Source organism: Dryobates pubescens, chromosome 29 (genome assembly GCF_014839835.1).
Source record: "Dryobates pubescens isolate bDryPub1 chromosome 29, bDryPub1.pri, whole genome shotgun sequence".
Taxonomy (NCBI): domain Eukaryota; kingdom Metazoa; phylum Chordata; class Aves; order Piciformes; family Picidae; genus Dryobates; species Dryobates pubescens.
In genome coordinates this window covers 11,449,373-11,474,412 of record NC_071640.1, presented here as the reverse complement: position 1 = coordinate 11,474,412, position 25,040 = coordinate 11,449,373, and the positions used below count along the sequence as shown (strand labels likewise).

The 25,040-nt window shown below is 56.3% G+C and overlaps 1 protein-coding gene across 1 annotated transcript; it reads left to right on the top strand.

Annotated features, from left to right (window-relative positions):
- The first annotated feature begins 1,966 nt into the window (after positions 1 to 1,966).
- On the top strand, positions 1,967 to 23,852 carry NELFB (negative elongation factor complex member B). The gene is made up of 13 exons (XM_009896847.2): positions 1,967 to 2,127; positions 3,325 to 3,488; positions 4,247 to 4,346; positions 5,187 to 5,417; positions 7,996 to 8,181; positions 12,993 to 13,105; positions 14,753 to 14,855; positions 15,768 to 15,863; positions 16,398 to 16,540; positions 18,446 to 18,552; positions 20,781 to 20,922; positions 22,127 to 22,235; positions 23,641 to 23,852. The coding sequence occupies exons 1-13, from the start codon at positions 2,026 to 2,028 to the stop codon at positions 23,776 to 23,778; spliced, it is 1,734 nt and encodes a 577-aa protein (XP_009895149.2). The 5' UTR covers positions 1,967 to 2,025; the 3' UTR covers positions 23,779 to 23,852.
- Positions 23,853 to 25,040: the final 1,188 nt, after the last annotated feature.

The following is a 25,040-nucleotide window of genomic DNA, read 5'->3' as shown; positions in this document are numbered from 1 at the left end:
AGGATTGAAAGTGCAACTCCTTTAAAGAAATGCTTTTGTTTGTGTGAGCTGGACCATTTATTGGCAAGGCCATCTTGTCCTCACCCCAGGACTTCACCAGGCAGGACTCTGTCTGCAGAGCTGAAGGGATGGCACCTCCCTGGCCTTGCAGAAGTGTTTGTGGACACAACCTCTCCATCTCAGAGTTGTTTTAAGCAGAGTGCCAGAATTCCCTCATCTTCCAGTTTGTATTTTGTTGGTCAGCAACTGGAAAGCACCTGCAGGTGTCCTGTAGTGACAGGACGAGGGGCAACTCTTTTAAACTGAAAAAGGGTAGGCTTAGATTGCACATAAGGAAGACATCTTTTCTTTTTCACTGAGGGTGATGAGAACCTGGCACAGGTTGCCCAGAGAAGCTGTGGATGCCCCATGATTGGAAGTGTTCCAGGTCAGGTTACCCAGGGCTTGGAACGACCTGATCATGGAACAAAGCTGGGGAGGGGTCTGGAGCACAGCCCTGGGAGGAGAGGCTGAGGGAGCTGGGGTTGCTTAGCCTGGAGAAGAGGAGGCTCAGGGAAGACCTTATTGCTCTCTACAACTCCCTGCAGGGAGGTTGTAGCCAGGTGGGGGTTGGTCTCTTCTCCCAGGCAAGCAGCACCAGAACAAGAGGACACAGTCTCAAGCTGTGCCAGGGGAGGTTTAGGCTGGAGGTGAGGAGGAAGTTTTTCCCAGCAAGAGAGATTGGCCTTTGGAATGTGCTGCCCAGCGAGGTGGTGGAGTCCCCATCCCTGGAGGGGTTCAAAAAAGGATTGAATGTGGCACTTGGTGCCATGGTCTAGTAATAGTCAGGAGGTGTTGGGTGACAGGTTGGACTTGATGATCTTTGAGGTCTCTTCCAAACTTGGTGATTCTATGATTCTATGATTGTGAGAGCAGTGTGCACCTCAGCCTGCACCAGGGCTGCTTTTGCAGCTGGGACATAGAGAGGGAACATGATGCCATCCCCTTGGCCATTGTCCTGGCACTAGAGCTGTTCTCCCTAACAACAAGTGATAGGACAAGAGCAAATGGCCTTAGGTTGCACCAGGGCAGGTTTAGGTTGGATGTTAGAAGAATGTTCCTCATTTAAAGGGGTCTCAAACACTGGCACAGGCTGCCCAGGGAGGTGGTTGAATCACCATCCCTGGAGGGGTTTAAAAGATGCAGAGATGTGGTGCTGAAGGACGTGGCTCAGCACCAGACTTGGAAGAATTAGAGAATGGTTTGACTCAATGACCTCAGAGGTCTTTTCCAACTGAAACAGTTCATGGCTGGGAATGGTGGAGTGCACCACTCTGTTCTCTGGATGTTGGGGTTCATGGGGGTCTACCAACAGGCCTGAGTGTTTTGGGGTGCTGTAGATCACAGAGGGTTTGCCTCAATAGTTACAGCAACTGGTGAGCAACAGCCAAAGGGCTTTCTGTGATGCACTGGGCTGATGCCACCGGTGCCTAAAGCTGCACATCCCACACAAGACAAATCAGTCTTCCAGTCTTCAGCTCATCCAGTTCCAACCCCCTGCCATGGCCAGGGACACCTCACACTGCAGCAGGTTGCTCACAGCCACCTCCAGCCTGGCTGCAAACACCTCCAGGGATGAGGCTTCCACCACCTCCCTGGGCAGCCTGTGCCAGGCTCTCACCACCCTCATGGGGAAGAATCATAGAATCAGTAAGGTTGGAAAAGACCTCAGAGATCATCGAGTCCAACCTGACACCCAGCACCTCCTGACTACTAAACCATGGCTCCAAGTGCCACATCCACTCCCCTCCTGAACACCTCCAGAAGCTCCAGGGGTTCTTCCCGCTGCCGCATCGCCGTGTCGGTGCTGGCTGGGGGGCCCCGAGCCGCGGCGGCGCTGCCCGGAACCTCGGCGCGGCGGAACCCTTGTGCCCCGGCGCGGATGGCGCGGGGCGGGCGCAGCGCGGGGGGAGCCGGGAGCGGGGCGGGGCGCGGAGCCGCGGAGCCGTGGCGGGAGCGGGCCCGGCGGGGCCCGGCCAGGCCAGCATGTACGCGGGGCTGCAGGAGCTGGGGGTGGCCAACGGCGAGGACCTGAAGGAGACGCTGACCAACTGCACCGAGCCGCTGAAGGCCATCGAGCAGTTCCAGGTGGGGCCGCGGAGGTGCGGCTGGGGCTGCAGGGTGCGGCGGGCGCGAGCAGGCCCGAGGTGGGGTCTCCTCTGTGGAGTTTTCGACTCTTTTTGGTGTGTTTAGCCAGCACACGTCCGCAGGGCTAGGGCAGGGATCGTCCTCCCTGTACTCGGCACTAGTGAGGCCAAACCTCACCGGGTTCAAGTTTTGGGGCCTTCACTAGAAGAAGGGCACTGAGGGGCTGGAGCGTGTCTAGAAGTGGCCAACAGAGCTGCGGAAGGCACTGGAAAGCAGGTCTTGTAAGGGGCAGCCGAGGGAACTGAGGTTGCTTATTGTGGGGAAAGGAGGCTGAGGGAAGACCTCATTGCTCTCTACAGCTCCCTGAAAGGAGGCTGGGGCCAGGGTGAAGTTGATCTCTTCTGCCAAAGAACAAGCGATGGCGCAAGAGGAAAATCCCAGGAGAGGTTTAGGTTGGGCATTCAGAACAATCCTTCCCAAAAGGGGTTGTCAAGTCCTGGACAGGCTGCCCGTGGCAGTGCTGAATCCCCATCCCTAGAGAGGTTTCAGAGCTGTGTAGCTGAGGAGCTGAGGGATATGGTTTGGTGGTGACCTGGCGGTGCTGGGTTAGTAGTTCACAGGGTCATAGGATGTCAGGGGTTGGAAGGGACCCAAAGACACCATCGAGTCCAAGCCCCCTGCCAGAGCAGGACCATACAGTCTAGCTCAGGTCACACAGGAACACATCCAGATGGGGCTTGAAAGGCTTCAGAGGAGACTCCACAACCTTTCTGGGCATCCTGTTCCAGGGCTCTGTGACCCTTACAGTAAAGAACTTCTCCTTGTGTTGAGGTGGAACCTCCTGTGCTGCAGCTTGCATCCATTGCTTCTTGTCCTATCCCAGGGTGCAAGTGAGCAGAGCCTGTCCCTGTCCCCTCCCTCCTGACCCCCAGCCCTCAGCTATTTATAAACATGTATTAAATCCCCTCTCAGTCTTCTCTTTCCCAGACTAAAAAGCCCCAGGCCCCTCAGCCTCTCCTCATAAGGCACATGCTCCAGTCCCCTAATGCTCCTCATTGGACTTGATGATCTGAAAGGTCTCTTCCATCCCAAATGGTTCTGTGATTCTATGCCTTCAGCAGTCCCTGCTGTTGTTCACGAGCTGTTGGAGCTGGTTAAGCTCACAGGCCTGTGCCTGTGTGCTCTTTGTGTTGGCAGACAGAGAATGGAGTGCTGCTGCCCTCGCTGCAGTCGGCCCTGCCCTTCCTGGACCTGCACGGCACCCCCCGGCTGGAGTTCCACCAGTCGGTCTTTGATGAGCTGAGGGAGAAGCTGCTGGAGAGGGTCTCTGCCATCGCCTTGGAAGGGAAGGTTGAGGAGAGGTTTGTTAGCAGCCCTCTTGCTTGCTTGGAGTGACCTGGGAACTTGGTGTGAAAGTTAATTGCAGTGGACAAGTGACTTCTGCAAAGGAAAGTGAGGTCCCTGGGAGATGAAGTTCTGTGGGCTTTGGGATGAGGCACTCTGGGGCTTTACTGAACATGAGTCATTGTGCCCCTGTGCTCAGCACAGGTTAGGCCACGTCTTGAGTCCTGGGTCCAGTTCTGGGCTCCTCAATTTAAGAAGGACATTGAGACACTTGTGTCTCACTTTCAAGTGAAGGACACTTGAAAGCGTCCAGAGAAGGACAACGAGGCTGGGGAGGGGTCTGGAGCACAGCCCTGTGAGGACAGGCTGAGGGAGCTGGGGTAGCTTAACCTGGAGAAGAGGAGGCTCAGGGGAGACCTTACTGTTCTCTACAACTCCCTGAAGGGAGGCTGTAGCCAGGTGGGGGCTGGTCTCCCAGGCAGCAGCACCAGAACAAGAGGAGACAGTCTCAAGCTGTGCCAGGGGAGGTTTAGGTTGGATGTTAGGAAGAAGTTGTTCCAGAGATTGGCCATGGGAATGTGCTGCCCAGGGAGGTGGTGGAGTCCCCATCCCTGGAGGTGTTCAAGAGGGGATTGGATGTGGCACTTGGTGCCATGCTTTAGTAGTCAGGAGGTGTTGGGTGACAGGTTGGACTTGATGATCTCTGAGGTCTTTTCCAACCTTGTTGATTCTGTGATTCTATGGCACTTAGTCTCTTGCTCTTAAATGTTCTCAGATACAAGAAGCTGGAAGATCTCCTAGAGAAGAGCTTTTCCCTGGTCAAGATGCCTTCCATACAGCCTGTGGTGATGTGTGTCATGAAGCACTTGCCCAAGGTAAAGCACTCCACTGGTTGGCCTGTTCCTTGACATCTGCTTTGTAGGCCTTCTTTTGGCTGTGCTGTCAGCTGGCTGCACACTCCATCTGCAGACCTTCTGCCAGTTTATCATTCACTGTTGGGAACTGGCTGAGGATTTACTACACTCTTCTATCTGGTGACAACTTAGTGGACTAATTGAGAAAGCATTTTCACAATCAGCTGAGACTCCTTCCCTGTGGTATTCAATTCCTGCAGCTTCCTGAGAGCAGCCAAGCTCACTGCTGATGTGACTTTTTCCACAGCTGATTTCAAACAACCTAAAGCAAGTGGAAAATAAGATTTGAAGGATGGAACTAGCAGTAGACAGGAGTGAAATTCAACCCTGTGAAACAAAAGATCTCTAGGAGTAGCTCTTTTAAAAGCAGCATGTTGTGCTTTGGATCCTCAGAGCAGCTGCTGGAATTTCTCTTAAGCTGCTGAGGTTTGAAACATCATCTCCAATCTTAGCCTCATAGGTTTAAAGGAAGTTTAAAGCCAGTCTTAGGACTGGCTGTGGTGGAACACTGGAACAGGTTGCCCAGGGAGGTGGTTGAAGCTCCATCCCTGGAGATATTCAAGGTAAGACTCAATGAGGCCCTGGTCAGCCTGGGAGGATGTCCCTGCTGACTGCAGGGAGGTCAGACTGGATGACCTTTGGAGGTCCCTTCTGGCCTGGCCCATTCTGTGATTCATGCCATGAGGCTGTGGTGCTGCCTGCTGGTTATGATTTAGAAGGTTTCTGTAGTCAGCTGTCATTACTTGGACAGGCAGGCAGCTGAGCTGCTCTTCACATTGGTAACTGCCCTGTTGGTCACAGGTCCCTGAGAAGAAGCTGAAGTTAGTGATGGCCGATAAGGATTTGTACAAAGCCTGTGCGGTGGAGGTGAAGCGCCAGATCTGGCAGGACAACCAGGCCCTCTTTGGTGATGAGGTGTCTCCCCTGCTGAAGCAGTACATCCTGGAGAAAGAAAACATCCTCTTCAGCAATGACATTTCTGTCCTGCACAATTTCTTCAGCCCATCTCCCAAAACACGACGGCAAGGAGAGGTAAGGACACAGCAGCCTCTCACAGCGTGCTCGGGAGTGGGATTCACCAGCTTCCAGTCAATGGCAGTGTCCACTTCCCCCACCCAGCTTCAGCACTGGAGTTTGGTTGGCTACAGAAAGTGCTTGCAAGAAAGCACAAAATCACAGAGTTGTTTGGGTTGGAAGAGACCTCTAAGATCACAGAGTCCAACTGTCAACCCAACACCACCAGGGCCACTTAAACCATGTCCCAAAGTGCTGTGGCCACATTTCTTGAACACCTCCAGGGATAGGGACTCCACCACCTCCCTGGGCAGCCTGTGCCAGTCACTGACCACTCTTGCATCAATAATCTCCAACCTAACCCTCCCCTGGCACAGTTTCAGTCCATTTCCTCTCCTTCTGTCACCTGAGATTAGGGAGAAGAGCTCACATCCCACCTCACTGCAACCTCCTTTGAGGGAGCTGTAGAGAGCAATGAGAGTCGGACTCAATGATCTCTGGAGGTCCCTTCCAACCTCTCACATTCTGTGATTCTGAGAGAGCCTTTTGTTGCCATTTTTTCCCCTCTCATTATAACTGTGAAGGGTTTGGTGAGCACCTCTTGGCGTCGCCGGGGGGAGCGCCTCTTGGCGTCGCCGGGGGGAGCGCCTCTTGGCGTCGCTCGGGGGGAGCGCCTCTTGGCGTCGCTCCGGGGGAGCGCCTCTTGGCGTCGCCGGGGGGAGCGCCTCTTGGCGTCGCTCGGGGGGAGCGCCTCTTGGCGTCGCTGGGGGGAGCGCCTCTTGGCGTCGCTGGGGGGAGCGCCTCTTGGCGTCGCTCTGGGGGGAGCGCCTCTTGGCGTCGCTGGGGGGAGCGCCTCTTGGCGTCGCTGGGGGGAGCGCCTCTTGGCGTCGCTCGGGGGGAGCGCCTCTTGGCGTCGCCGGGGGGAGCGCCTCTTGGCGTCGCCGGGGGGAGCGCCTCTTGGCGTCGCTCGGGGGGAGCGCCTCTTGGCGTCGCTGGGGGGAGCGCCTCTTGGCGTCGCTGGGGGGAGCGCCTCTTGGCGTCGCTGGGGGGAGCGCCTCTTGGCGTCGCTGGGGGGAGCGCCTCTTGGCGTCGCCGGGGGGAGCGCCTCTTGGCGTCGCCGGGGGGAGCGCCTCTTGGCGTCGCTCCGGGGAGCGCCTCTTGGCGTCGCTTGGGGGGAGCGCCTCTTGGCGTCGCTCCGGGGGGAGCGCCTCTTGGCGTCGCTCCGGGGGAGCGCCTCTTGGCGTCGCCGGGGGGAGCGCCTCTTGGCGTCGCCGGGGGGAGCGCCTCTTGGCGTCGCCGGGGGGAGCGCCTCTTGGCGTCGCTCCGGGGAGCGCCTCTTGGCGTCGCTTGGGGGGAGCGCCTCTTGGCGTCGCTCCGGGGAGCGCCTCTTGGCGTCGCTCGGGGGGAGCGCCTCTTGGCGTCGCTCGGGGGGAGCGCCTCTTGGCGTCGCCGGGGGGAGCGCCTCTTGGCGTCGCTGGGGGGGAGCGCCTCTTGGCGTCGCCGGGGGGAGCGCCTCTTGGCGTCGCTCCGGGGGGAGCTCCTCTTGGCGTCGCTGGGGGGAGCGCCTCTTGGCGTCGCTCTGGGGGGAGCGCCTCTTGGCGTTGCTCTGGGGGAGCGCCTCTTGGCGTCGCTCTGGGGGGAGCGCCTCTTGGTGTCGCGCTGGGGAGCGCCTCTTGGTGTCGCGGGGGGGAGCGCCTCTTGGTGTCGCCGGGGGGAGCGCCTCTTGGCGTCGCCGGGGGGAGCGCCTCTTGGTGTCGCGCTGGGGAGCGCCTCTTGGCGTCGCCGGGGGGAGCGCCTCTTGGCGTCGCCGTGGGGAGCGCCTCTTGGCGTCGCTCTGGGGGGAGCGCCTCTTGGCGTCGCGCTGGGGAGCGCCTCTTGGCGTCGCCGGGGGGAGCGCCTCTTGGCGTCGCCGGGGGGAGCGCCTCTTGGTGTCGCCCTGGGGAGCGCCTCTTGGCGTCGCCGTGGGGAGCGCCTCTTGGCGTCGCCGGGGGGAGCGCCTCTTGGCATCGCCCTGGGGAGCGCCTCTTGGCGTCGCTGGGGGGAGCGCCTCTTGGCGTCGCTCGGGGGGGAGCGCCTCTTGGTGTTGCTCCGGGGGGAGCGCCTCTTGGCGTCGCCGGGGGGAGCGCCTCTTGGTGTCGCTCCGGGGGGAGCGCCTCTTGGCGTCGCTGGGGGGAGCGCCTCTTGGTGTCGCTGGGGGGAGCGCCTCTTGGCGTCGCCGGGGGGAGCGCCTCTTGGCGTCGCTGGGGGGAGCGCCTCTTGGCGTCGCTGGGGGGAGCGCCTCTTGGTGTCGCTGGGGGGAGCGCCTCTTGGCGTCGCTCTGGGGGGTCGTCTCCTGGCGCCGCTCCGGGGTTACATCTCCTGGCGCCGCTCCGGGGGTGCATCTCCTGGCACCCCTCTGGAGGAGCATCTCCTGGTGCCCCTCTGGAGGAGCATCTCCTGGTGCTGCTCTGGGAGCTCCTGGGGCTCTCTTTGGAGGCACTTGTGTCATCTCCCAGTTGTCATAAATCATGCCCAAGAATTCACATTTTGTGCATGAAACAGGAGTTCTCTCTTGGTGCTGACTGTGCTGGTTTTTTCTCCCCACTTGGGGCTTTAGGTGGTGCAGAAGCTGACCCAGATGATAGGGAAGAATGTGAAGCTGTATGACATGGTGCTGCAGTTCCTCAGGACCTTGTTCCTCCGCACCAGGAACGTTCACTACTGCACGCTGCGGGCGGAGCTCCTGATGTCGCTGCACGACCTGGAGATCAGTGAAATCTGCAATGTTGACCCCTGTCACAAGGTAGGAATCCTGTGGCACCCATGGCAGTGTTACTGGAGGATGGTTTGACCACTCCTCTGCATACCTCTGCCCTGCAGGCTCACAGGGTGTTAGCTCTGCAGAGCTTCGGATCCAACCCCTCTGCCAGAGCAGGACCATAGACAGGATCCAGCACAGGGCACACAGAACACATCCAGATGGGGCTGGAAAGGCTCCAGAGAAGGAGACTGCACAACCTCTCTGGGCAGCCTGCTCCAGGGCTCTGTGACCCTTACAGTAAAGTTCTTCCTGATGCTGAGGTGGAATTGTAGTTTCCATTCATTGTCCCTTGTCCTATCACAGGGCACAAGGGAGCAGAGGCTGTCCCTGTCCCTTCCTTCCTGACCCCCATCCCATAGATATTGATAGGCATTGATCAGATCCCTTCTGAGTCTTCTCTCCAGACTAAACCCCAGGTCTGTCAGCCTTTCCTCATCAGGCAGTGCTCCAGTCCCTTCATCACCCTGGAAGCCCTCCCTTGGACTCTCTCAAGCAGATCCCTGTTCCTCTTGAACTGGGGAGCCCAGAACTGGATGCAATATTCCAGGTGGAGTCATACTGATCACTGTATAGGAACATTTCAAGGTTAGGGTAATACCAGAGAGGGCCAAAGCTCCAGACTGAAGAGGAAGGAGAAAGCATCTTCACAATCAAATATCCACAGTCACAGTGAATAATCATAGAATCAGAGAATCAATAAGGTTGGAAAAGACCTCAAAGATCCTCAAGTCCAACCTGTCACCCAAGGCCTCCTGACTACTAAACCATGGCTCCAAGTGTCACATCCAATCCCTTTTTGTGTATGAGGTGTCCACAAGAGAGGACTTTGCTCTAACTGGACAGTTTCAGTTGCACAAACACATGTGCCTGTGCTCACAGAGGTTACATGATTGATTTTACACTGCTAAATATAAAAGCATGAGGCAATGAACTCAGTGTTCCCTGATCACAGAATCATAGAGTGGTTGGGGTTGGAAGGGACCTTAAAGATCATCCAGTTCCAGCCCCCTGGCCATGGGCAGGGACACCTCCCACTGTGATCCACGTTGCCTACTTGATCTCTCTGTGAAGAGAGCAAAGACCTTGAATCCAAAACTCTTCTTGTATCCCTTGGATCTTCAGGTGAAAACTTCATCTTGGTTAAGCAGCAGCTGGTGTTCATTTCACAAGCCATAAATCAGTGAAATTTAGGCTACTTGTGCAGTGTTGAAAACATCTCTGACCTGTGGAGAGGCTGAAAAACCTGCAACACATCAGCTAGCTCCAGGTTCTTGATCAAAGCTTCCCTCCCTGTTGTGCCTGCCTGCTCTGACAAGCTCCATCTGTCTGCAGACTGTGGGTAGCATTAAATCCTTCAGATCTGGAATGACAGATTCATGGATTCATAGAATGGTTTGGGTTGGTAGGGACCTGACAGAGCATCCAGTTCCAACCCCCTGCCATGGGCAGGGACACCTCCCACCAGCCCAGCTTGCTCAAGGCCTCATCCAGCCTGGCCTTCAACACCTCCAGGGAGGGGGTATCCATAGCATCCCTGAGCAACCTGTGCCAGTGTCTCCCCACCCTCACTCTCAAGAATTTCTTCTTCCTCTCCAGTCTTAATTTGCTTTCTTCCAGCTTCATAGAATCAATAAGGTTGGAAAAGACCTCAGAGATCATCAAGTCCAAGCTGTCCCCCAACACCTCCTGACAACTAAACCATGGCTCCAAGTGCCACATCCAATCCCCTCTTGAACACCTCCAGGGATGGAAACTCCACCACCTCCCTGGGCAGCACATTCCAATGGCCAGCCACTCTCTCTGTGAAGAACTTTCTCCACACCTCCAGCCTAAACTTCAGTCCATTCCCTCTCATCCTCTCACTGCAAGCTATCACCTCTTCACTGTAAGAAAGCAAACTGTTATAGTATGGAGTGGTGACAGATGTGCTGTCAATGTCACTCCAGGATCCTGGTACTGGCCCTTGTCCTGTGGTCAGCATCACTCTGATCTAGAAGAAAGCCTTTTTCTCTTGAGTAAGGTTGCTGGGCTGTATGTGTGTTCAGTTTGTAGGGAACATGCCCTTGAGTGGTGATGTCACTGCATGCTTTTTGATGCCTTTTGATCAAGAGTCCCAAAATAAGCATCCAGACAGTGACTGAATTAAAAGGAGCAATGCTTCTTCGAGCTGAAAGTCATTTGCAGCAACCTCCTTTTGCCACTGCAAGCAGTGAGTGCTGCAAGGAAAGGAAGCCAGGATGAAAGCATTTCAGGAACCCCAGCAGGTTGTTCTTGTTCTTTTTGACAGCTGCTTTGACATGTTGTTTTCTGGAAGGGGAGAATCCTGATTCCAGGTCAGCTGAAACATTCATTCTGATAATACAGCTCTAAGGCAGAAGTGCTTCCACCCTTCATATCCCCTCCTCGAGGGTAGCAGGGGCATTTCAGTGGCTAAACTATCCCATAATGTTCTTGCAAAGTGCTTTGTCAGCTTCCTCCTTGGGTCAGTCTCCATGGCTTGGCTGTGCTGGGCAGTGGTGTGTTTTATACAGCTCTTCCTTAACTGCCAGGGAAGGGTGAAAGTGAGATGAGGTTAACTCAGGCTGGTGTCTCTGACCTCCCTTTGGAGAGGTGAGCCCAGGCCAAGCTCATGAAGTCCAACAAGGCCAAGTGCAAGGTCCTGCACCTGGGTCAGGGTAATCCCAAGCTGGGTGAGGAGTGGCTCAAGAGCAGTCTGGAGGAGAAGGCCTTGGGGATGTCAGTTGGTGACAAACTCCCCAGGAGCCAGCAGTGGTCCCTGGCAGCCCAGAGGCAGCTGAGTGCTGAGCTGCAGCCAGAGCAGAGAGAGCAGCAGCACAGGGAGGGGATTCTGCCCCTCTGCTCTGCTCTGCTCAGCCCCCACCTGCAGCACTGCCTCCAGCTCTGGGGCCCCCAGCACAAGAAGGACCTGGAGCTGCTGGAGAGGCTCCAGAGGAGGCCACAAAGATGATCAGAGGGCTGGAGAACCTTCCCTGTGGGGACAGGCTGGGAGAGTTGAGGCTGCCAGTTGAAGGCTCTAGGAAGACTTTAGAGAAACCTTCCAGTACCTGAAGGGGCTCCAGGAGAGCTGGGGAGGGACTTTTGCCAAGGGCTGGGAGTGCCAGGCTGAGGAACAATGGCTTTGAGCTGGGAGAGGGGAGATTGAGACTGGAGATGAGGAAGAAATCCTTCATAGTGAGTGTGGGGAGACACTGGCACAGGTTGCCCAGGGAGGCTGTGGCTGCCCCATCCCTGGTGATGTTCAAGGCCATTAGGCTGGCTCAGTCCTTGAGCAAGCTGGGCTGCTGGGAGGTGTCCCTGCCCATGGCAGTGGGGGTGGAACTGGATGGTCTTTCAGATCCCTCCCAACCCATCCTGTGAAGCTTTGTTGTTATTTCTAACCTGTATTTGTCAGCACCTCGCTGCCAGATCTCAATGTAAAGATAACACATCACAGATGCAGGTATTTAGGAAGGGCAGGTCCTGCCCCTCCAACCTGATCTCCTTCCATGCCCAGGTGACTGCCTGGTGGCTGTGGGGCAGGCTGTGGATGTAGTCTGCCTGGACTTCAGCAAGGCCTTTGCCACCATCCCCCACAGCAAACTGCTGGCCAAGCTGTCAGCCCCTGGCTTGGGCAGCAGCTCTCTGAGCTGGGTTAGGAACTGGCTGGAGGCTGAGCCCAGAGAGTGGTGGTGAATGGTGCCACAGCCAGCTGGCAGCCAGGCACCAGTGGTGTGCCCCAGGGATCAGTGCTGGGCCCCAGCCTGTTCAATATCTTTATTGATGATCTGGAGGAGGGCATTGAGTCCATCAGCAGTAAATGTGCAGATGACACCAAGCTGGGAGCAGATATTGGTCAGTTAGAGGGTGAAAAAGCTCTGCAGAGGGACCTCAACCAACTGGACAGATGGGCAGAGTCCAGCAGGATGGCATTCAACAAGTCCAAGTGCCAGGGGCTGCACTTTGGCCACAACAACCCCAGGCAGTGCTGCAGGCTGGGGGCAGAGTGGCTGAGAGCAGCCAGGCAGAGAGGGACCTGGGGGTGCTGATTGACAGCTGCCTAAACATGAGCCTGCAGTGTGCCCAGGGGGCCAAGAAGGCCAAGGGCATCCTGGCCTGCATCAGGAAGAGTGTGGCCAGCAGGAGCAGGGAAGTCCTTGTGCCCTGTGCTCAGCACTGCTTAGGCCACACCTTGAGTCCTGTGTCCAGTTCTGGGCTCCTCAGTTCAGGAAAGATGTTGAGCTGCTGGAAGGTGTCCAGAGAAGGGCAACAAAGCTGGGGAGGGGTCTGGGGCACAGCCCTGGGAGGAGAGGCTGAGGGAGCTGGGGTTGCTTAGCCTGCAGAAGAGGAGGCTCAGGGGAGACCTCATTGCTCTCTCCAACTCCCTGCAGGGAGGTTGTAGCCAGCTGGGGGTTGGTCTCTTCTCCCAGGCACCCAGCACCAGAACAAGAGGACACAGTCTCAAGCTGTGCCAGGGGAGGTTTAGGCTGGAGGTGAGGAGAAAGTTCTTCCCAGAGAGAGTTGTTGTTGGAATGTGCTGCCCAGGGAGGTGGTGGAGTCCCCATCCCTGGAGGTGTTCCAGAGGGGATTGGATGTGGCACTTGGTGCCATGGCTTAGTCATGAGGTGCTGGGTGCCAGGTTGGACTCGATGATCTTTGAGGTCTCTTCCAACCTTGGTGCTACTGTGCCGCTGTGCTTTGGAGCTCCCTGGGGCCTGTTCCCTCGCTGCTGTGTGGTTGGTTGCTGTTTCACCAGGCTGCTGTGGCTCTTGAAGCTTTCTCCTTTCTCCTGGCAGTTCACCTGGTGCCTTGATGCTTGCATCCGGGAGAAGTTTGTGGACAACAAGCGAGCTCGGGAGCTGCAGGGCTTCCTGGATGGAGTGAAGAAAGGGCAGGAGCAAGTCCTGGGGTAAGGCCCTTGGGCTGCTTATTGAGCAACTGGGCTCCTGGCAGTCACCTCTCCTGGGGGCAGGAGTTAATCTGTTAGAGGGTGGGAGAGCTCTGCAGAGGGACCTTGCCAGGCGGGGCAGAGGCACCCAGTGCCATGATCTAGTGGTGAGGTCTGTTGGAACAGGTTGGACTTGATGATCCTTGGGGTCTCTTCCAACCTTAGTTACTGTGATACTGTGATACTGTGATGTTCCTGGGCATTAATGCCCTAGGGCATGTGCTGGTGGCACAGCTTACCTCACCAGTCTTCAGTCTGCCCTGTGGGACATCTGCCTGATTTGCTCTGGAATGGCTTGCCCAGGGAGGCTGTGGATGCCCCCTCCCTGGAGGGGGTCTGGGCCAGGTTGGCTGAGGCCTTGAGCAATCTGGTCTAATTGGGAGGTGTCCCTGCCCATGGCAGAGAGGTTGGAGCAGATGGTCTCTAACCTAAGCCATTCTGTGACTGTGGTTGCAGTGCAGAAGGCCTTTAGGAGTTGTTTCAGGGGTTGTGCATTGTGAAGGGAAGGAAGGAACATCCCTGGTGGTTGTGCAGGGAGGAGAGGGTTCATCAGGTGGACACCTGCAGGTGACAACAGCTAAGAATGCAGGGCTTACAAGCTGTGCTGCTTTAAGGCTGGGCAGATCCTCTCTTGCTCCTGAAAGGGACAAGGGAATGCCACTCACAGAGCTGCATTGCAAAGTGCTGGAAAGCTTACATGGAAAAGCAATGGACTTGATGATCCTTGAGGTCTTTCCCAGCCTTACTGCTGCTGTGATTCTGTGATAGTTGGTGCTCTACAGAAACTGCAAAGCATAGTGGCAAAGATAACCCAAAGCCTACAGAGTCCCTCACAGCACACCCAAAGGCTCCCAGCCCTTCCCTTCTCCCCCCCTGAGGGTACACCCAAAACCCCCAGGGCTCTTTCTCCCCCCACACTGCTAGGCTGGTCTCAGGCAGGCCAGGTCTGAGACTGCTTCTCCCCCTTCTCCTCCTGGCATTAGACCCAGCCAGGCCTAAGAGGCCTTGAGATAACTCCCCCAGTGTTACCTAGCAGGGAGCATCTCCCAGGAGAGCAGAGAGGGAAGAAAGAGGAAGACTTTGCAGATGGATTTGTAGGGGGCAGGATGTATGGGTAGAAGTAGGCTGTTTCCTGTGTCCACCTTCTGGGCTGGCCACTCAGAACACCAGGGGTGTAACTTGTGTGGCAGGAACAGGAGGCACCCAGCCTGAACTGCCTCACAAGCCCATGTCAGGGGTTGCTCTGTGCCTGCCCTGTGTCTGCCCCTCTTAAACACAGCTACAAAACCACAGTGCACACACATCTCACAGAGTCACCATGGAAAAGACCTTCAAGATCATCAGGCCCAGCCATTGTCTAGCTCTGCCAGGGCCACTGCCACACCATGTCCTTGAGCTCCACACCTGGGTGGCTTTTGAAGAGATCCAGGGCTGGGGATTCAGCCCTGGGCAGCCTGTTGCAGTCTCTGCTGACCCACACACTGTTACAGGGCAGAGTTACAACCAAGAGTAGTCCCAGGTACCTTCCTCTAGTGGAGCACACTGCAGCTGGGTATGGAGCTCTGAGGCAGGGTTGGGTGTCTGACATGCTTGATTTTTGCCCCTCAGGGACCTGTCCATGATCCTGTGTGATCCCTTTGCCATTAACACCTTAGCCTTGAGTACCATAAGGCACCTGCAAGACCTGGTTGGGCAGGACACCTTACCCAGGGTGAGTGTCACAGCTTGTGTGCCTGATCCCAGCTCATCTGCTGTGCATAGCCTTCAGCAGCAGAGGGCTGGCACTGCAACAGGAGTAGGGTTAGGCTCTCAAATGCATGTGTAAGTTGAAAGAAGGGGAATGGGACACTCCCTTGCCCATTGTAGCACAGCCCTTTGAGCTCTGCTGGATGTTCTGGAGCCCTCTGGGTTGCCAGCAAAGCCTTTACCTGACTCATCCCATCCCAACAGCTCCTTCCAGGGGTTTGCCTGACAGCAGCAGCATTTTATCCCTGCCACAGTAAGGGCAGAGGATTAGTTTACACTGTTCTGCTCTGCTGGTGCAACACAATGCAGAGCCTGCAGGCAGTGGTAAAGGAGAGGGTAGGCTTACAGGTGGCAGAACAGTGTGAGCTGCTTGCTGCTGTTAGCCCTGAGCTGGTAAAGCTTCTTGATGGGTTGAATAACTTCCTCAGGACAGTTTAAGACTGCTAAATGGCTTTGGTTGCAGGGCCTAACCTAAACAAACCCCAAAGCCCCCCTTGTCATCCTTGCCTCTCTTCTCCCTGTGTTGAGGTGGCTTGGTCTGCCCTGTCCCACCTTGCATTTCCATGCACTCATTTGGCTCATTTCAAACAGCTGTAATCAGCTCAGCTGCTCACTTCTGCCCTCAGCAGAGGGTGTCCCAACCCCCCCCCAAGCCCTCAGGTGTGTCTGTTATTTGACCCCCCCTCACCTCCCCCCAGCTTGAGGGGTCAGTTGTCAGTGAAACTGGAGAGCTGAATTTCTAAGCAGCCTTTGATAAAGCTGCTTGATCCAGGAGAGCTCTGGACACAGCCTCCCCCTCCCCAATACACCTCTCCAAGGTGCAGCTGGGGGGAAGATGAAAATAGCTCTGTTTCTTCTCCTCCTCTTCAACCTTGAGGAAAGCCCAGATCTGCTGCTGCTCCTCAGGATGCTGTCCTTGGGCCAGGGGGCCTGGGACATGATTGACAGCCAAGTCTTCAAGGAACCCAAACTGGTGAGTCACTCTCATTCCCAGGATGAGGCACAGCTCAGCACATGCAGTCTGCTTTGGCATTGCACTGCATCCCTGATTCAGGGCTGCCTCTGCTCTCCTGTCCTCAGAGGCACTCTGTGAGTGGCCACACAGCAGCAGCTCCAGCAGCAGAGCTGGAAGCTTCACTTGCCTGCTAGTTGCTTTTATTTCCTTCCCCCCCTCTTTTCCCTCCCCCCTCTTTTCCCTCCCCCCTCTTTTCCCTCCCCCCTCTTTTCCCTCCCCCCTCTTTGCCCTCCCCCCTCTTTTCCCTCCCCCCTCTTTTCCCTCCCCCCCTCTTTTCCCTCCTCCCTCTTTTCCCTCCCCCCTCTTTTCCCTCCCCCCTCTTTTCCCCCCCCCCGGATGGGGTGCTTGGTGCCATGGGTGCATTGATCAGATGCTGTTGGGTGATAGATTGGACTTGATGATCTCTGAGGTCTTTTCCAGCCTGCTTAATTCTGTGGTTGTGTGACTGATGGAAGCATTTTCCTTCTCCCTCTGCTCTTTGATGCCTCTAAGGAAGCTGAGTTGATCACAAGGTTCCTGCCCATGCTGATGTCCTTTGTGCTGGATGACCACACCTTCAACGTCGATCAGAAACTGCCCTCAGAGGACAAGGGGCCAGTTCCCTACCCCAGCACCATCCCTGAACCTTTCAACAAGTAGGTACCTGCCTCCCCACCTCTCTACCTCCACTCTGGCTGCCACAGCTCAGCAGCCAGCAGCCAGCCAGCACTGACAGCAAAAGCACTGCAGCTGCTAGCGTGAAGGCTTAGTCCTGGCTCAGCAAGCCAGAGCTGTTCCTGGAGCAGGAGAGGTTTCCACCATGATTGCTCTCAGTTTGTCTGAAGGGAGGTTGGAGCCAGGTGGGGGTTGGGCTCTTCTCCCAGGCACCCAGCACCAGAACAAGAGGACACAGTCTCAAGCTGTGCCAGGGGAGGTTTAGGCTGGAGGGGAGGAGAAAGTTCTTCCCAGCAAGAGAGATTGGCCATGGGGATGTGCTGCCCAGGGAGGTGGTGGAGTCACCATCCCTGGAGGTGCTCAAGAGGGGATTGGATGTGGCACTTGGTGCCATGGTTTAGCTGTCAGGAGGTGTTGGGTGACAGCTTGGACTTGATGATCTCTGAGGTCTTTTCCAACCTTACTGATTCTATGATTCTATTCTGTGATTCACTTTGTGGAGCCAGAGAGTCCCCTCCAGCCTTGGGGGCTGGAGTGAGCCCGAGCCCAAGGTCCCTGGCAGCAGAGGTGGTGCATTGGGCTCTGTCTGCAAGAAGCTCTTACAAATTATTTTGGAGGGATGTCTGTGCATCCATCAGGGCAGCAGAAAGGCCTTCCAGAGCAGGGACACAGTCATGGGCTGTGCTGAACTCCCAGCTCCACAGACAGCCTTAGGCTGGAGGGGAGGAGAAAGTTCTTCCCAGAGAGAGTTGTTAGCCTTTGGGATGTGCTGCCCAGGGAGGTGGTGGAGTCCCCATCCCTGGAGGGGTTTATGTAGAGCCTGGATGAGGCACTTGGTGCCATGGTTGAGTTGATCAGATGGTGGTGGGTGAGAGGTTGGACTGGATGATCTCAAAGGTCTTTTCCAACCTGCTTAATTCTATTCCATTCTATTCCATTCCATTCTCCCTGTGCCTGAATCTGGAGTATCCTGGTAGCTGTCCTCCCTGGGACAGTGCTGGTATTTGCCCTTGGGGAAGCAAAAGCACAACAGCACTGGACTTGCTGTCCTTTTGGGGTGCTTGACTGCCTTCTAGATCCCATTTTGAGAGAGCAGTTCTGTCAGTCATGCTATTAGAAATGCTCAAATCCAACTGTCTGGAGAACAGGAACAGGTCTTGGGAGGAGCAGCTGAGGGACCTGGGGGTGTTCAGTCTGCAGAAGAGGAGGCTGAGGGGAGACCTCATTGCTCTCTACAGCTCCCTGGAAGGAGGTTGGAGCCAGGTGGGGGTTGGTCTCTTCTCCCTAGTAACAAGCACTGGGACAAGAGGAAATGGCCTCAGGTTGCACCAGAGAAGGTTTAGGTTGGGCATGAGAGGAAACTTCTTCACTGAAAGGATTCTCCAGCACTGTCACAGGCTGCCCAGGGAGGTGCTGGAAGGTGTCCAGAGCAGGGCCAGGAGGATGAGCAGAGGGCTGGAGCTGCTCTGCTGTGAGCACAGACTGAGGGAGTTGGGGCTGTTCAGTCTGGAGAAGAGAAGGCTCTGAGGGGGCTTCAAGAAAGCTGCTGAGGGACTAGTTAGGGTGTTGGGTAGTGATAGGGCTGGGGGGGAGTGGATCCAAGCTGGAGGAGGGGAGATTTAGATTAGATATTAGGAAGGAGTTGTTCCCCATGAGGGTGGTGAGAGACTGGCACAGGCTGCCCAGGGAGGTGGTGGAAGCCTCATCCCTGGAGGTGTTTGCAGCCAGGCTGGAAGTGGCTGTGAGCAACCTGCTGCAGTGTGAGGTGTCCCTACAGCCACTGCTGTAGCTGCTTGATTGTCATCCAACAGTGTTGGAAACCCTCTTAAAACAATCAGATCTGCTTGGACTTCCTTGATGCAGTGCCTTTGCTTCTGCCATGACAGGTTCTTGCAGGAGAACAGAATAGCCTGTGAGATTGGGCTCTATTACATCCTCCACATCACCAAGCAGAGGAACAAAAATGCTTTCCTCAGGCTGCTGCCAGCACTGGGTAAGTTTTGATCTCATCTTCTGTGCTACAGCTTGTACTGGGCACCCAAGAGGCAAGTGAAGCTGGAGTGACAGTGACTGCAGAGGCAGAGGTCCAATGGGACAGGGTCACAGAGTCACAGAATTGGTTAGCTTGGAGGAGACCTTTCAGATCATCCAGCCCAAGCCTTAACCCAGCACTGCCAGCTCACCACAGCATCACACCTACAGGGCTCTGAAAACAGGGATGGGGACTGCACCACTGCCCTGGGCAGTCTGTTCCAGGGCTGGACAGCCATTTGGGGAAGAAATTGTTCCTCATGTCCAACCTAAACCTCCCCTGGGCCAACTGGAGGCTGCTTCCTCTTGTCCTCTCTCTTGTTCCTTGGGAGAGGAGCCCAACCCCTACCTGGCTCCAGCCTCCTCTCAGGGAGCTGTAGAGAGCAATGAGGTCTCCCTCAGCCTCCTCTTCTCCAGACTGAACACCCCCAGCTCCCTCAGCTGCTCCTCCCCAGCCCTGCTCTCCAGACCCTTCCCCAGCTTGGTTGCCCTTCTCTGGACCTGCTCCAGCACCTCAATAAAGTTCTGCCTTTGGATCTTCTGTGACTTAATTGTAAGGCCCTGCAGAAGGGATTGGTTTTGTCTGCCTTCAGGACACTCTTCTGCTGCTCTGGGAATGTAGGGACAGTGGCTGCAGGGCAGTAGCTGCCAAGATCAGAGGCTGTCCCAACAGTGAGTTTGGTTGAGAACTGTCTGGAATGAATCCCCCTCCCTGGAGGTGTCCAAGGCCAGACTGGATGAGGCCTTGAGCAGCCTGGGCTGGTGGGAGGTAGCTGTGGCCATGGCAGGAGGGTTGGAACTGGATGGTCTTTAAGGTCCCTTCCAAGGCAAACCATTGTGGGACTCTCTGAATCCCAGCCAAAACCAGGACACAGTTAGGAACTGCAGCTCCCAGGAGTGGCAGTGGGAATTCACTTCCCACTCCCCTCCAGCTCTGCCCTTCCTTGCAGCCTTTGCTGAGGGATCAGCTTATTTCCAGGGGTGAGGTTGCACTGTAAGGGATTTGAGTCTGCTCACTGCAGGGCCTGAGGAGATCATGGAGCTGGATGTGGGGGGTGGAGAAGGATTGTAGGGGCATGGAGCTGGATGTGGGGGGTGGAGAAGGATTGTAGGGGCATGGAGCTGGATGTGGGGGGTGGAGAAGGATTGTAGGGGCATGGAGCTGGATGTGGGGGGTGGAGAAGGATTGCAGGGGCATGGAGCTGGATGTGGGGGGTGGAGAAGGATTGTAGGGGCATGGAGCTGGATGTGGGGGGTGGAGAAGGATTGTAGGGGCATGGAGCTGGATGTGGGGGGTGGAGAAGGATTGCAGGGGCATGGAGCTGGATGTGGGTGGTGGGGAAGGATTGTAGGGGCATGGAGCTGGATGTGGGTGGTGGGGAAGGGTTGTAGGGGCATGGAGCTGGATGTGGGTGGTGGGGAAGGATTGTAGGGGCATGGAGCTGGATGTGGGGGGTGGAGAAGGATTGCAGGGGCATGGAGCTGGATGTGGGGGGTGGAGAAGGATTGTAGGGGCATGGAGCTGGATGTGGGGGGTGGAGAAGGATTGTAGGGGCATGGAGCTGGATGTGGGGGGTGGAGAAGGATTGCAGAGGCATGGAGCTGGATGTGGGTGGTGGGGAAGGATTGTAGGGGCATGGAGCTGGATGTGGGTGGTGGGGAAGGATTGTAGGGGCATGGAGCTGGATGTGGGGGGTGGAGAAGGATTGTAGGGGCATGGAGCTGGATGTGGGGGATGGAGAAGGATTGTAGGGGCATGGAGCTGGATGTGGGGGGTGGAGAAGGATTGTAGGGGCATGGAGCTGGATGTGGGGGGTGGAGAAGGATTGTAGGGGCATGGAGCTGGATGTGGGGGGTGGAGAAGGATTGTAGGGGCATGGAGCTGGATGTGGGGGGTGGAGAAGGATTGCAGGGGCATGGAGCTGGATGTGGGGGGTGGAGAAGGATTGCAGGGGACTTTGTGACCTTGGCAGGAGCAAGCTGCTCTGTGACTTCAGCCTTGGTGGAGTCCTGGGTTTCCTACACACTCTTCTCACCCCACTGCTCCTAACCTTTGATGTCTGAAAGATCCATGCCCAGGCTCCCTGTTTGAAAGGCAAACCCCACTGCAAAGTGTTCAGCTGGAGCATCTGCTGGGTGGGCAGGTTTGGGCACCTCCTTGTCAGCCTCTTTCCTTTCCATGTTGTGTAGTTGAGACCTTCAGTGACTTGGCCTTCAGTGACATCTTTCTGCACCTGCTTACTGGGAACCTGACCCTGCTGGGGGATGAGTTTGCACTGGAGGAGTTCTGCACCAGCCTCTTTGATGGCTTCTTTCTCACTGCTTGCCCAAGGTAAATGTACTGCTTTTCCTTGGGGGCAAATGAGTTTACAGGGTGGCTGAGAGAGGCTTTTACTGCTTGGAGCTGTAGAATAAGCTAAGAGTTCAGTAAACTCTTCACACAGAGTGGAAATCTGAACCTGCTGCTGAGCTTTGTTGTCTTTTGTGAGCAAGTACTTTCCCAGCAAAATAATTAGATGTATATGAGGAATGATTCCCTGACCTGTAGTTCATTACTGCTGAGCTGGAGCTGCCCAGGACTCTCCCTCATGCTTTGCAGCAGCTCTGGACATGAAGAGCTGACTTCAGCTCTTGGCAGTGTCAGCTGCACACAGCAAATGGGATTGGCTCTGTTCCTTCTTTCTGGTCAGTCAGTGTGGGTCAGCTGCTGGCCTGCAGACCAGACCTGACCTCCCAGGCCTTCCCCTGGAGGAACCACAGAATGCCAGCTTGGAAGGGACCCCCAAGGAGCATCTGCTCCAACCTTTCTAGGTCACAGGAGGTGCAGTGAGCTGGCTCAGCACCCTGGCAAGATGAGTCTTGAGCTGCCTAGTGGAGAGGACTCCACTGCTGCCCCTGGGAGATGATTCCAGTCTCCAGCTGTGCTCAAGGGCAAACATTTTCTTCTGGAGCCCACTGGGACTGTCCCCAGCAGGAGCTTGTCCCCATCTCCCCTTGGCTTCCCCATGGGACTGCTTGTGAAGAGGGAGTCTCCATCCTGCTGGCAGCCACCCTTTCTGTCCTGCTCCATGGCAATAAGGTCTCCCCTAAGCCTTCTCTTCTGCAGGCTGAGCAAGCCCTCTCTCAGGCTGTGCTCAGGAGAGCTGCTGTTCAGGCTCAGCACCATGTTCTGCAGCTGCTGCTTCCTCCACACATACAGAGGGACAAACTCCCTCCTGCATGTGCCCAGTGCTTGTCCAGCAGAGCCCAGCTGCTGCCATGTGCTGTGGCCTGCAGCACTTCTCTCCCTCCTTCCTCACACTCTCTACAGTTAATCCTCAGCTCCTGAACAATGACATCAATTCTGCCAGGTCCAAGGCAGGCTGAGCACTTCTGTAGCACCCAGGCTGCAGTCCTCAGGGGGGGTTGGAGAAGGAGAGCAAAGCTGAGGGGCTGTGTGTGTGTGGCTTGTCCTGGCACTGCTGCTGCAGCCTTCCTCTCCTCAGGCTGCTGCTGGTTCAGATCAGTTCCCCTGCTTTCACATTGCTCTTCTGCAGGAAGGAGAATGTCCACAGACATGTGCTCAGGCTGCTGCTGCATCTGCATCACAAAGTGGCCCCTGCCAAATTAGAGTCTCTCCAGAAGGCTTTGGAACCCACCAAGCAGGTAGGGAGGGGAGCCTGAGGGCAGGCACATAGAAGCTCTGCTTTCCAAGTTGGGTCTTAATTGTCTTGAGGCTTCCTCTTGCTGTGTTAAATCACACAGGGTGATTGCACGGAATCATGGGGTGGTGTGGGTTGGAAGGGACCTTCAGAGATCATTGAGTCCAACCCCCTGTCACAGCAGGATCACCCAGGGCAGGACACACAGGAACACATCCAGGTGGCTCTTGAAAAGCCTCCAGAGAAGGAGACTCCCCAACCTCTCTGGGCAGCCTGCTCCAGGCCTCCAGCACCCTCACACCAAAGAAGTTTCTCCTCATGCTGAGGTGGAACCTCCTTGGTTCCAGCTTGTACCCCTTGCTCCTTGTCCCATCACTGGGCACCACCCAAAAGAGCCTGGCCCCTTCATCCTGACCCCCAGCCCTCAGCTGTTGATAGACATTGATCAGTTCCCCTCTCAGCCTTCTCTTCTTCAGACTGAACAGCCCCAGGTCTCAGCCTTCCCTCCTCACACAGCTGTTCCAGTCCCTTCAGCAATCCCTTCAGCACTGGTTAGGCCACACCTGGAGTCCTGTGTCCAGCTCTGGGCTCCTCAGCTTAGGAAAGATGTTGAGCTGCTGGAAGGAGAAGGGCAACAAAGCTGGGGAGGGGTCTGGAGCACAGCCCTGGGAGGAGAGGCTGAGGGAGCTGGGGTTGCTTAGCCTGCAGAAGAGGAGGCTCAGGGGAGACCTTCTTGCTCTCTGCAACTCCCTGCAGGGAGGTTGTAGCCAGGTTGGGGTTGGGCTCTTCTGCCAGGCACCCAGCACCAGAACAAGAGGACACAGTCTCAAGCTGTGCCAGGGGAGGGTTGGGTTGGATGTTAGGAAGAAATTCTTCCCAGCAAGAGAGATTGGCCATGGGAATGTGCTGCCCAGGGAGGTGGTGGAGTCCCCATCCCTGGAGGTGTTTAGGAAGAGCCTGGATGGGGTGCTTGGTGCTGTGGTTGAGTTGATCAGATGGTGTTGGGTGAGAGGTTGGACTGGATGATCTCAAAGGTCTCTTCCAACCTGCTTAATTCTAATTCTAATTCTACCCTACCCCACCCTACCCCACCCTACCCCACCCTACCCTACCCTACCCTATCCCACCCTACCCTACCCTGTCCTACCCTACCCTGTCCTACCCCACCCTACCCTGCCCTGCCCTGCCCTACCCTACCCTACCCTACCCTACCCTACCCTATTCCATCCTCCTCGTAGCCTCTCTCCAGCAGATCTCTGTCCTGAGCTGGGCAGCCCAGGCCCGGACACAGCATTCCAGCCGTGGTCTCAGCAGGACAGAGCAGAGGTGGGGGCAGAGGCCTGGTTGCTAGCAGCAGCAGCTAGCTGGCCTGCAGTCTGACTGTGGTGCTTGTCTCCCCCCTTGTGCAGAGTGGGGAAGCTGTGAAGGAGCTTCACAACCAGCTGAGTGAGAAGCTGGAGCTCCGCAAGCCCAGCCCGGCCCAGCCGCCCGAGACGCCCTCCATGGAGCTGCCCTTGCCCGCCGTGCCCACCCCAGCCTCCCGCTGAGCCCTGCCTGCACCCAGCAGAGACACCCCAGAGTTAGCCTGCTGCCCAGCAGCCTGAGGACCCTGCTCTGCCTTCCAAGTGTCTCTGACTTCCAAGTGTCTCTGCCTGCCTGCTGGAAGCAGCAGCAGCACGAGCCACCGAAGCTCCTTCAGGAACCGCTGCGGGGTCGCCCTGCTGGCTCCAGTTGGCCAACTCTGGCTGCGGTGCACTGCAAAGGTTTTACTTCTCTTACAGTTAGCTGAGTGTCTCCTTCTGGTTCCACTGAAAATCTGACTGGACTCTGGGGTTGGGTTGGGTTGGGTTGGTTGGTTTGTTTTCCAGAAGAAAATGTGTGTTTCTAAGCTTGGCCTCTTGTGGTTTGAACCTCAAAGAGCTGATCAAGGAGTGCTTAACTCACTGACTGTGAAGTGGGGAGACACTGGGACAGGTTGTGGCTGCCCCCCTCCCTGGTGGTGTTCCAGGCCAGGCTGGATGAAGCCTTGAGCAAGCTGGGCTGGGGGGAGGTGTCTCTGCCCATGGCAGGGGGTTGGAACTTGGATGATCTTGCAGGTCACTTCCAACCCAAAGCATTCTGTGATTCTTTGTGGAATTTCATGCATCACAGACTCCCAGAAACATTCAGCTTGGAAGAGACCCTCAGCATCACCAACTCCAACCCAGAACCCTACTCCACAAGGCTCACCATGGCCCCAAGCACCACATCCAAATGACCCTCCAGGGTTGGTGGCTCCACCACCTCCCTGGGCAGCACATTCCAATGACTCTTGCTGGGAAAAAAATGTTTCCTAGTGTCTGACCCTGCCCTGCTGCAGCTTGGGGCCATTCCCTCTTGCTCTGTCACTAATCACCTGGGAGAAGAGACCAGCAGCAGCCTCTCCACAACCTCCTTCCAGGTAGCTGTAGACAGCAATGAGGTCTCTCCTCAGCCTCCTCTGTTTCACACTAACCATCCCCAGCTCCTTCAGTCTCTCCTCACCAGCTTCATCCCCCAGGCCCTTCCCAGCTTCCTTGCCCTGCTGTGCCCTGGCTCCAACACCTCCACAGCTCTCTTGCATTGGGGTGCCCAGAACTGGAGGTGTGGCTTCCCCAGAGCTGAGTCCCAGGGGACAATTCCATCCCTGCTCCTGCTGGACACAGCATTGCTGATCCCAGCCAGGAGGCCTTTGGCTTCCTTGGCCACCTGGGCACACTGCTGGCTCCTCTTCAGCTGCTTGTCCCTTAGAGCCCCCAGGTCCCTTTCTGCCAGCAGCTTTCAGCCATAC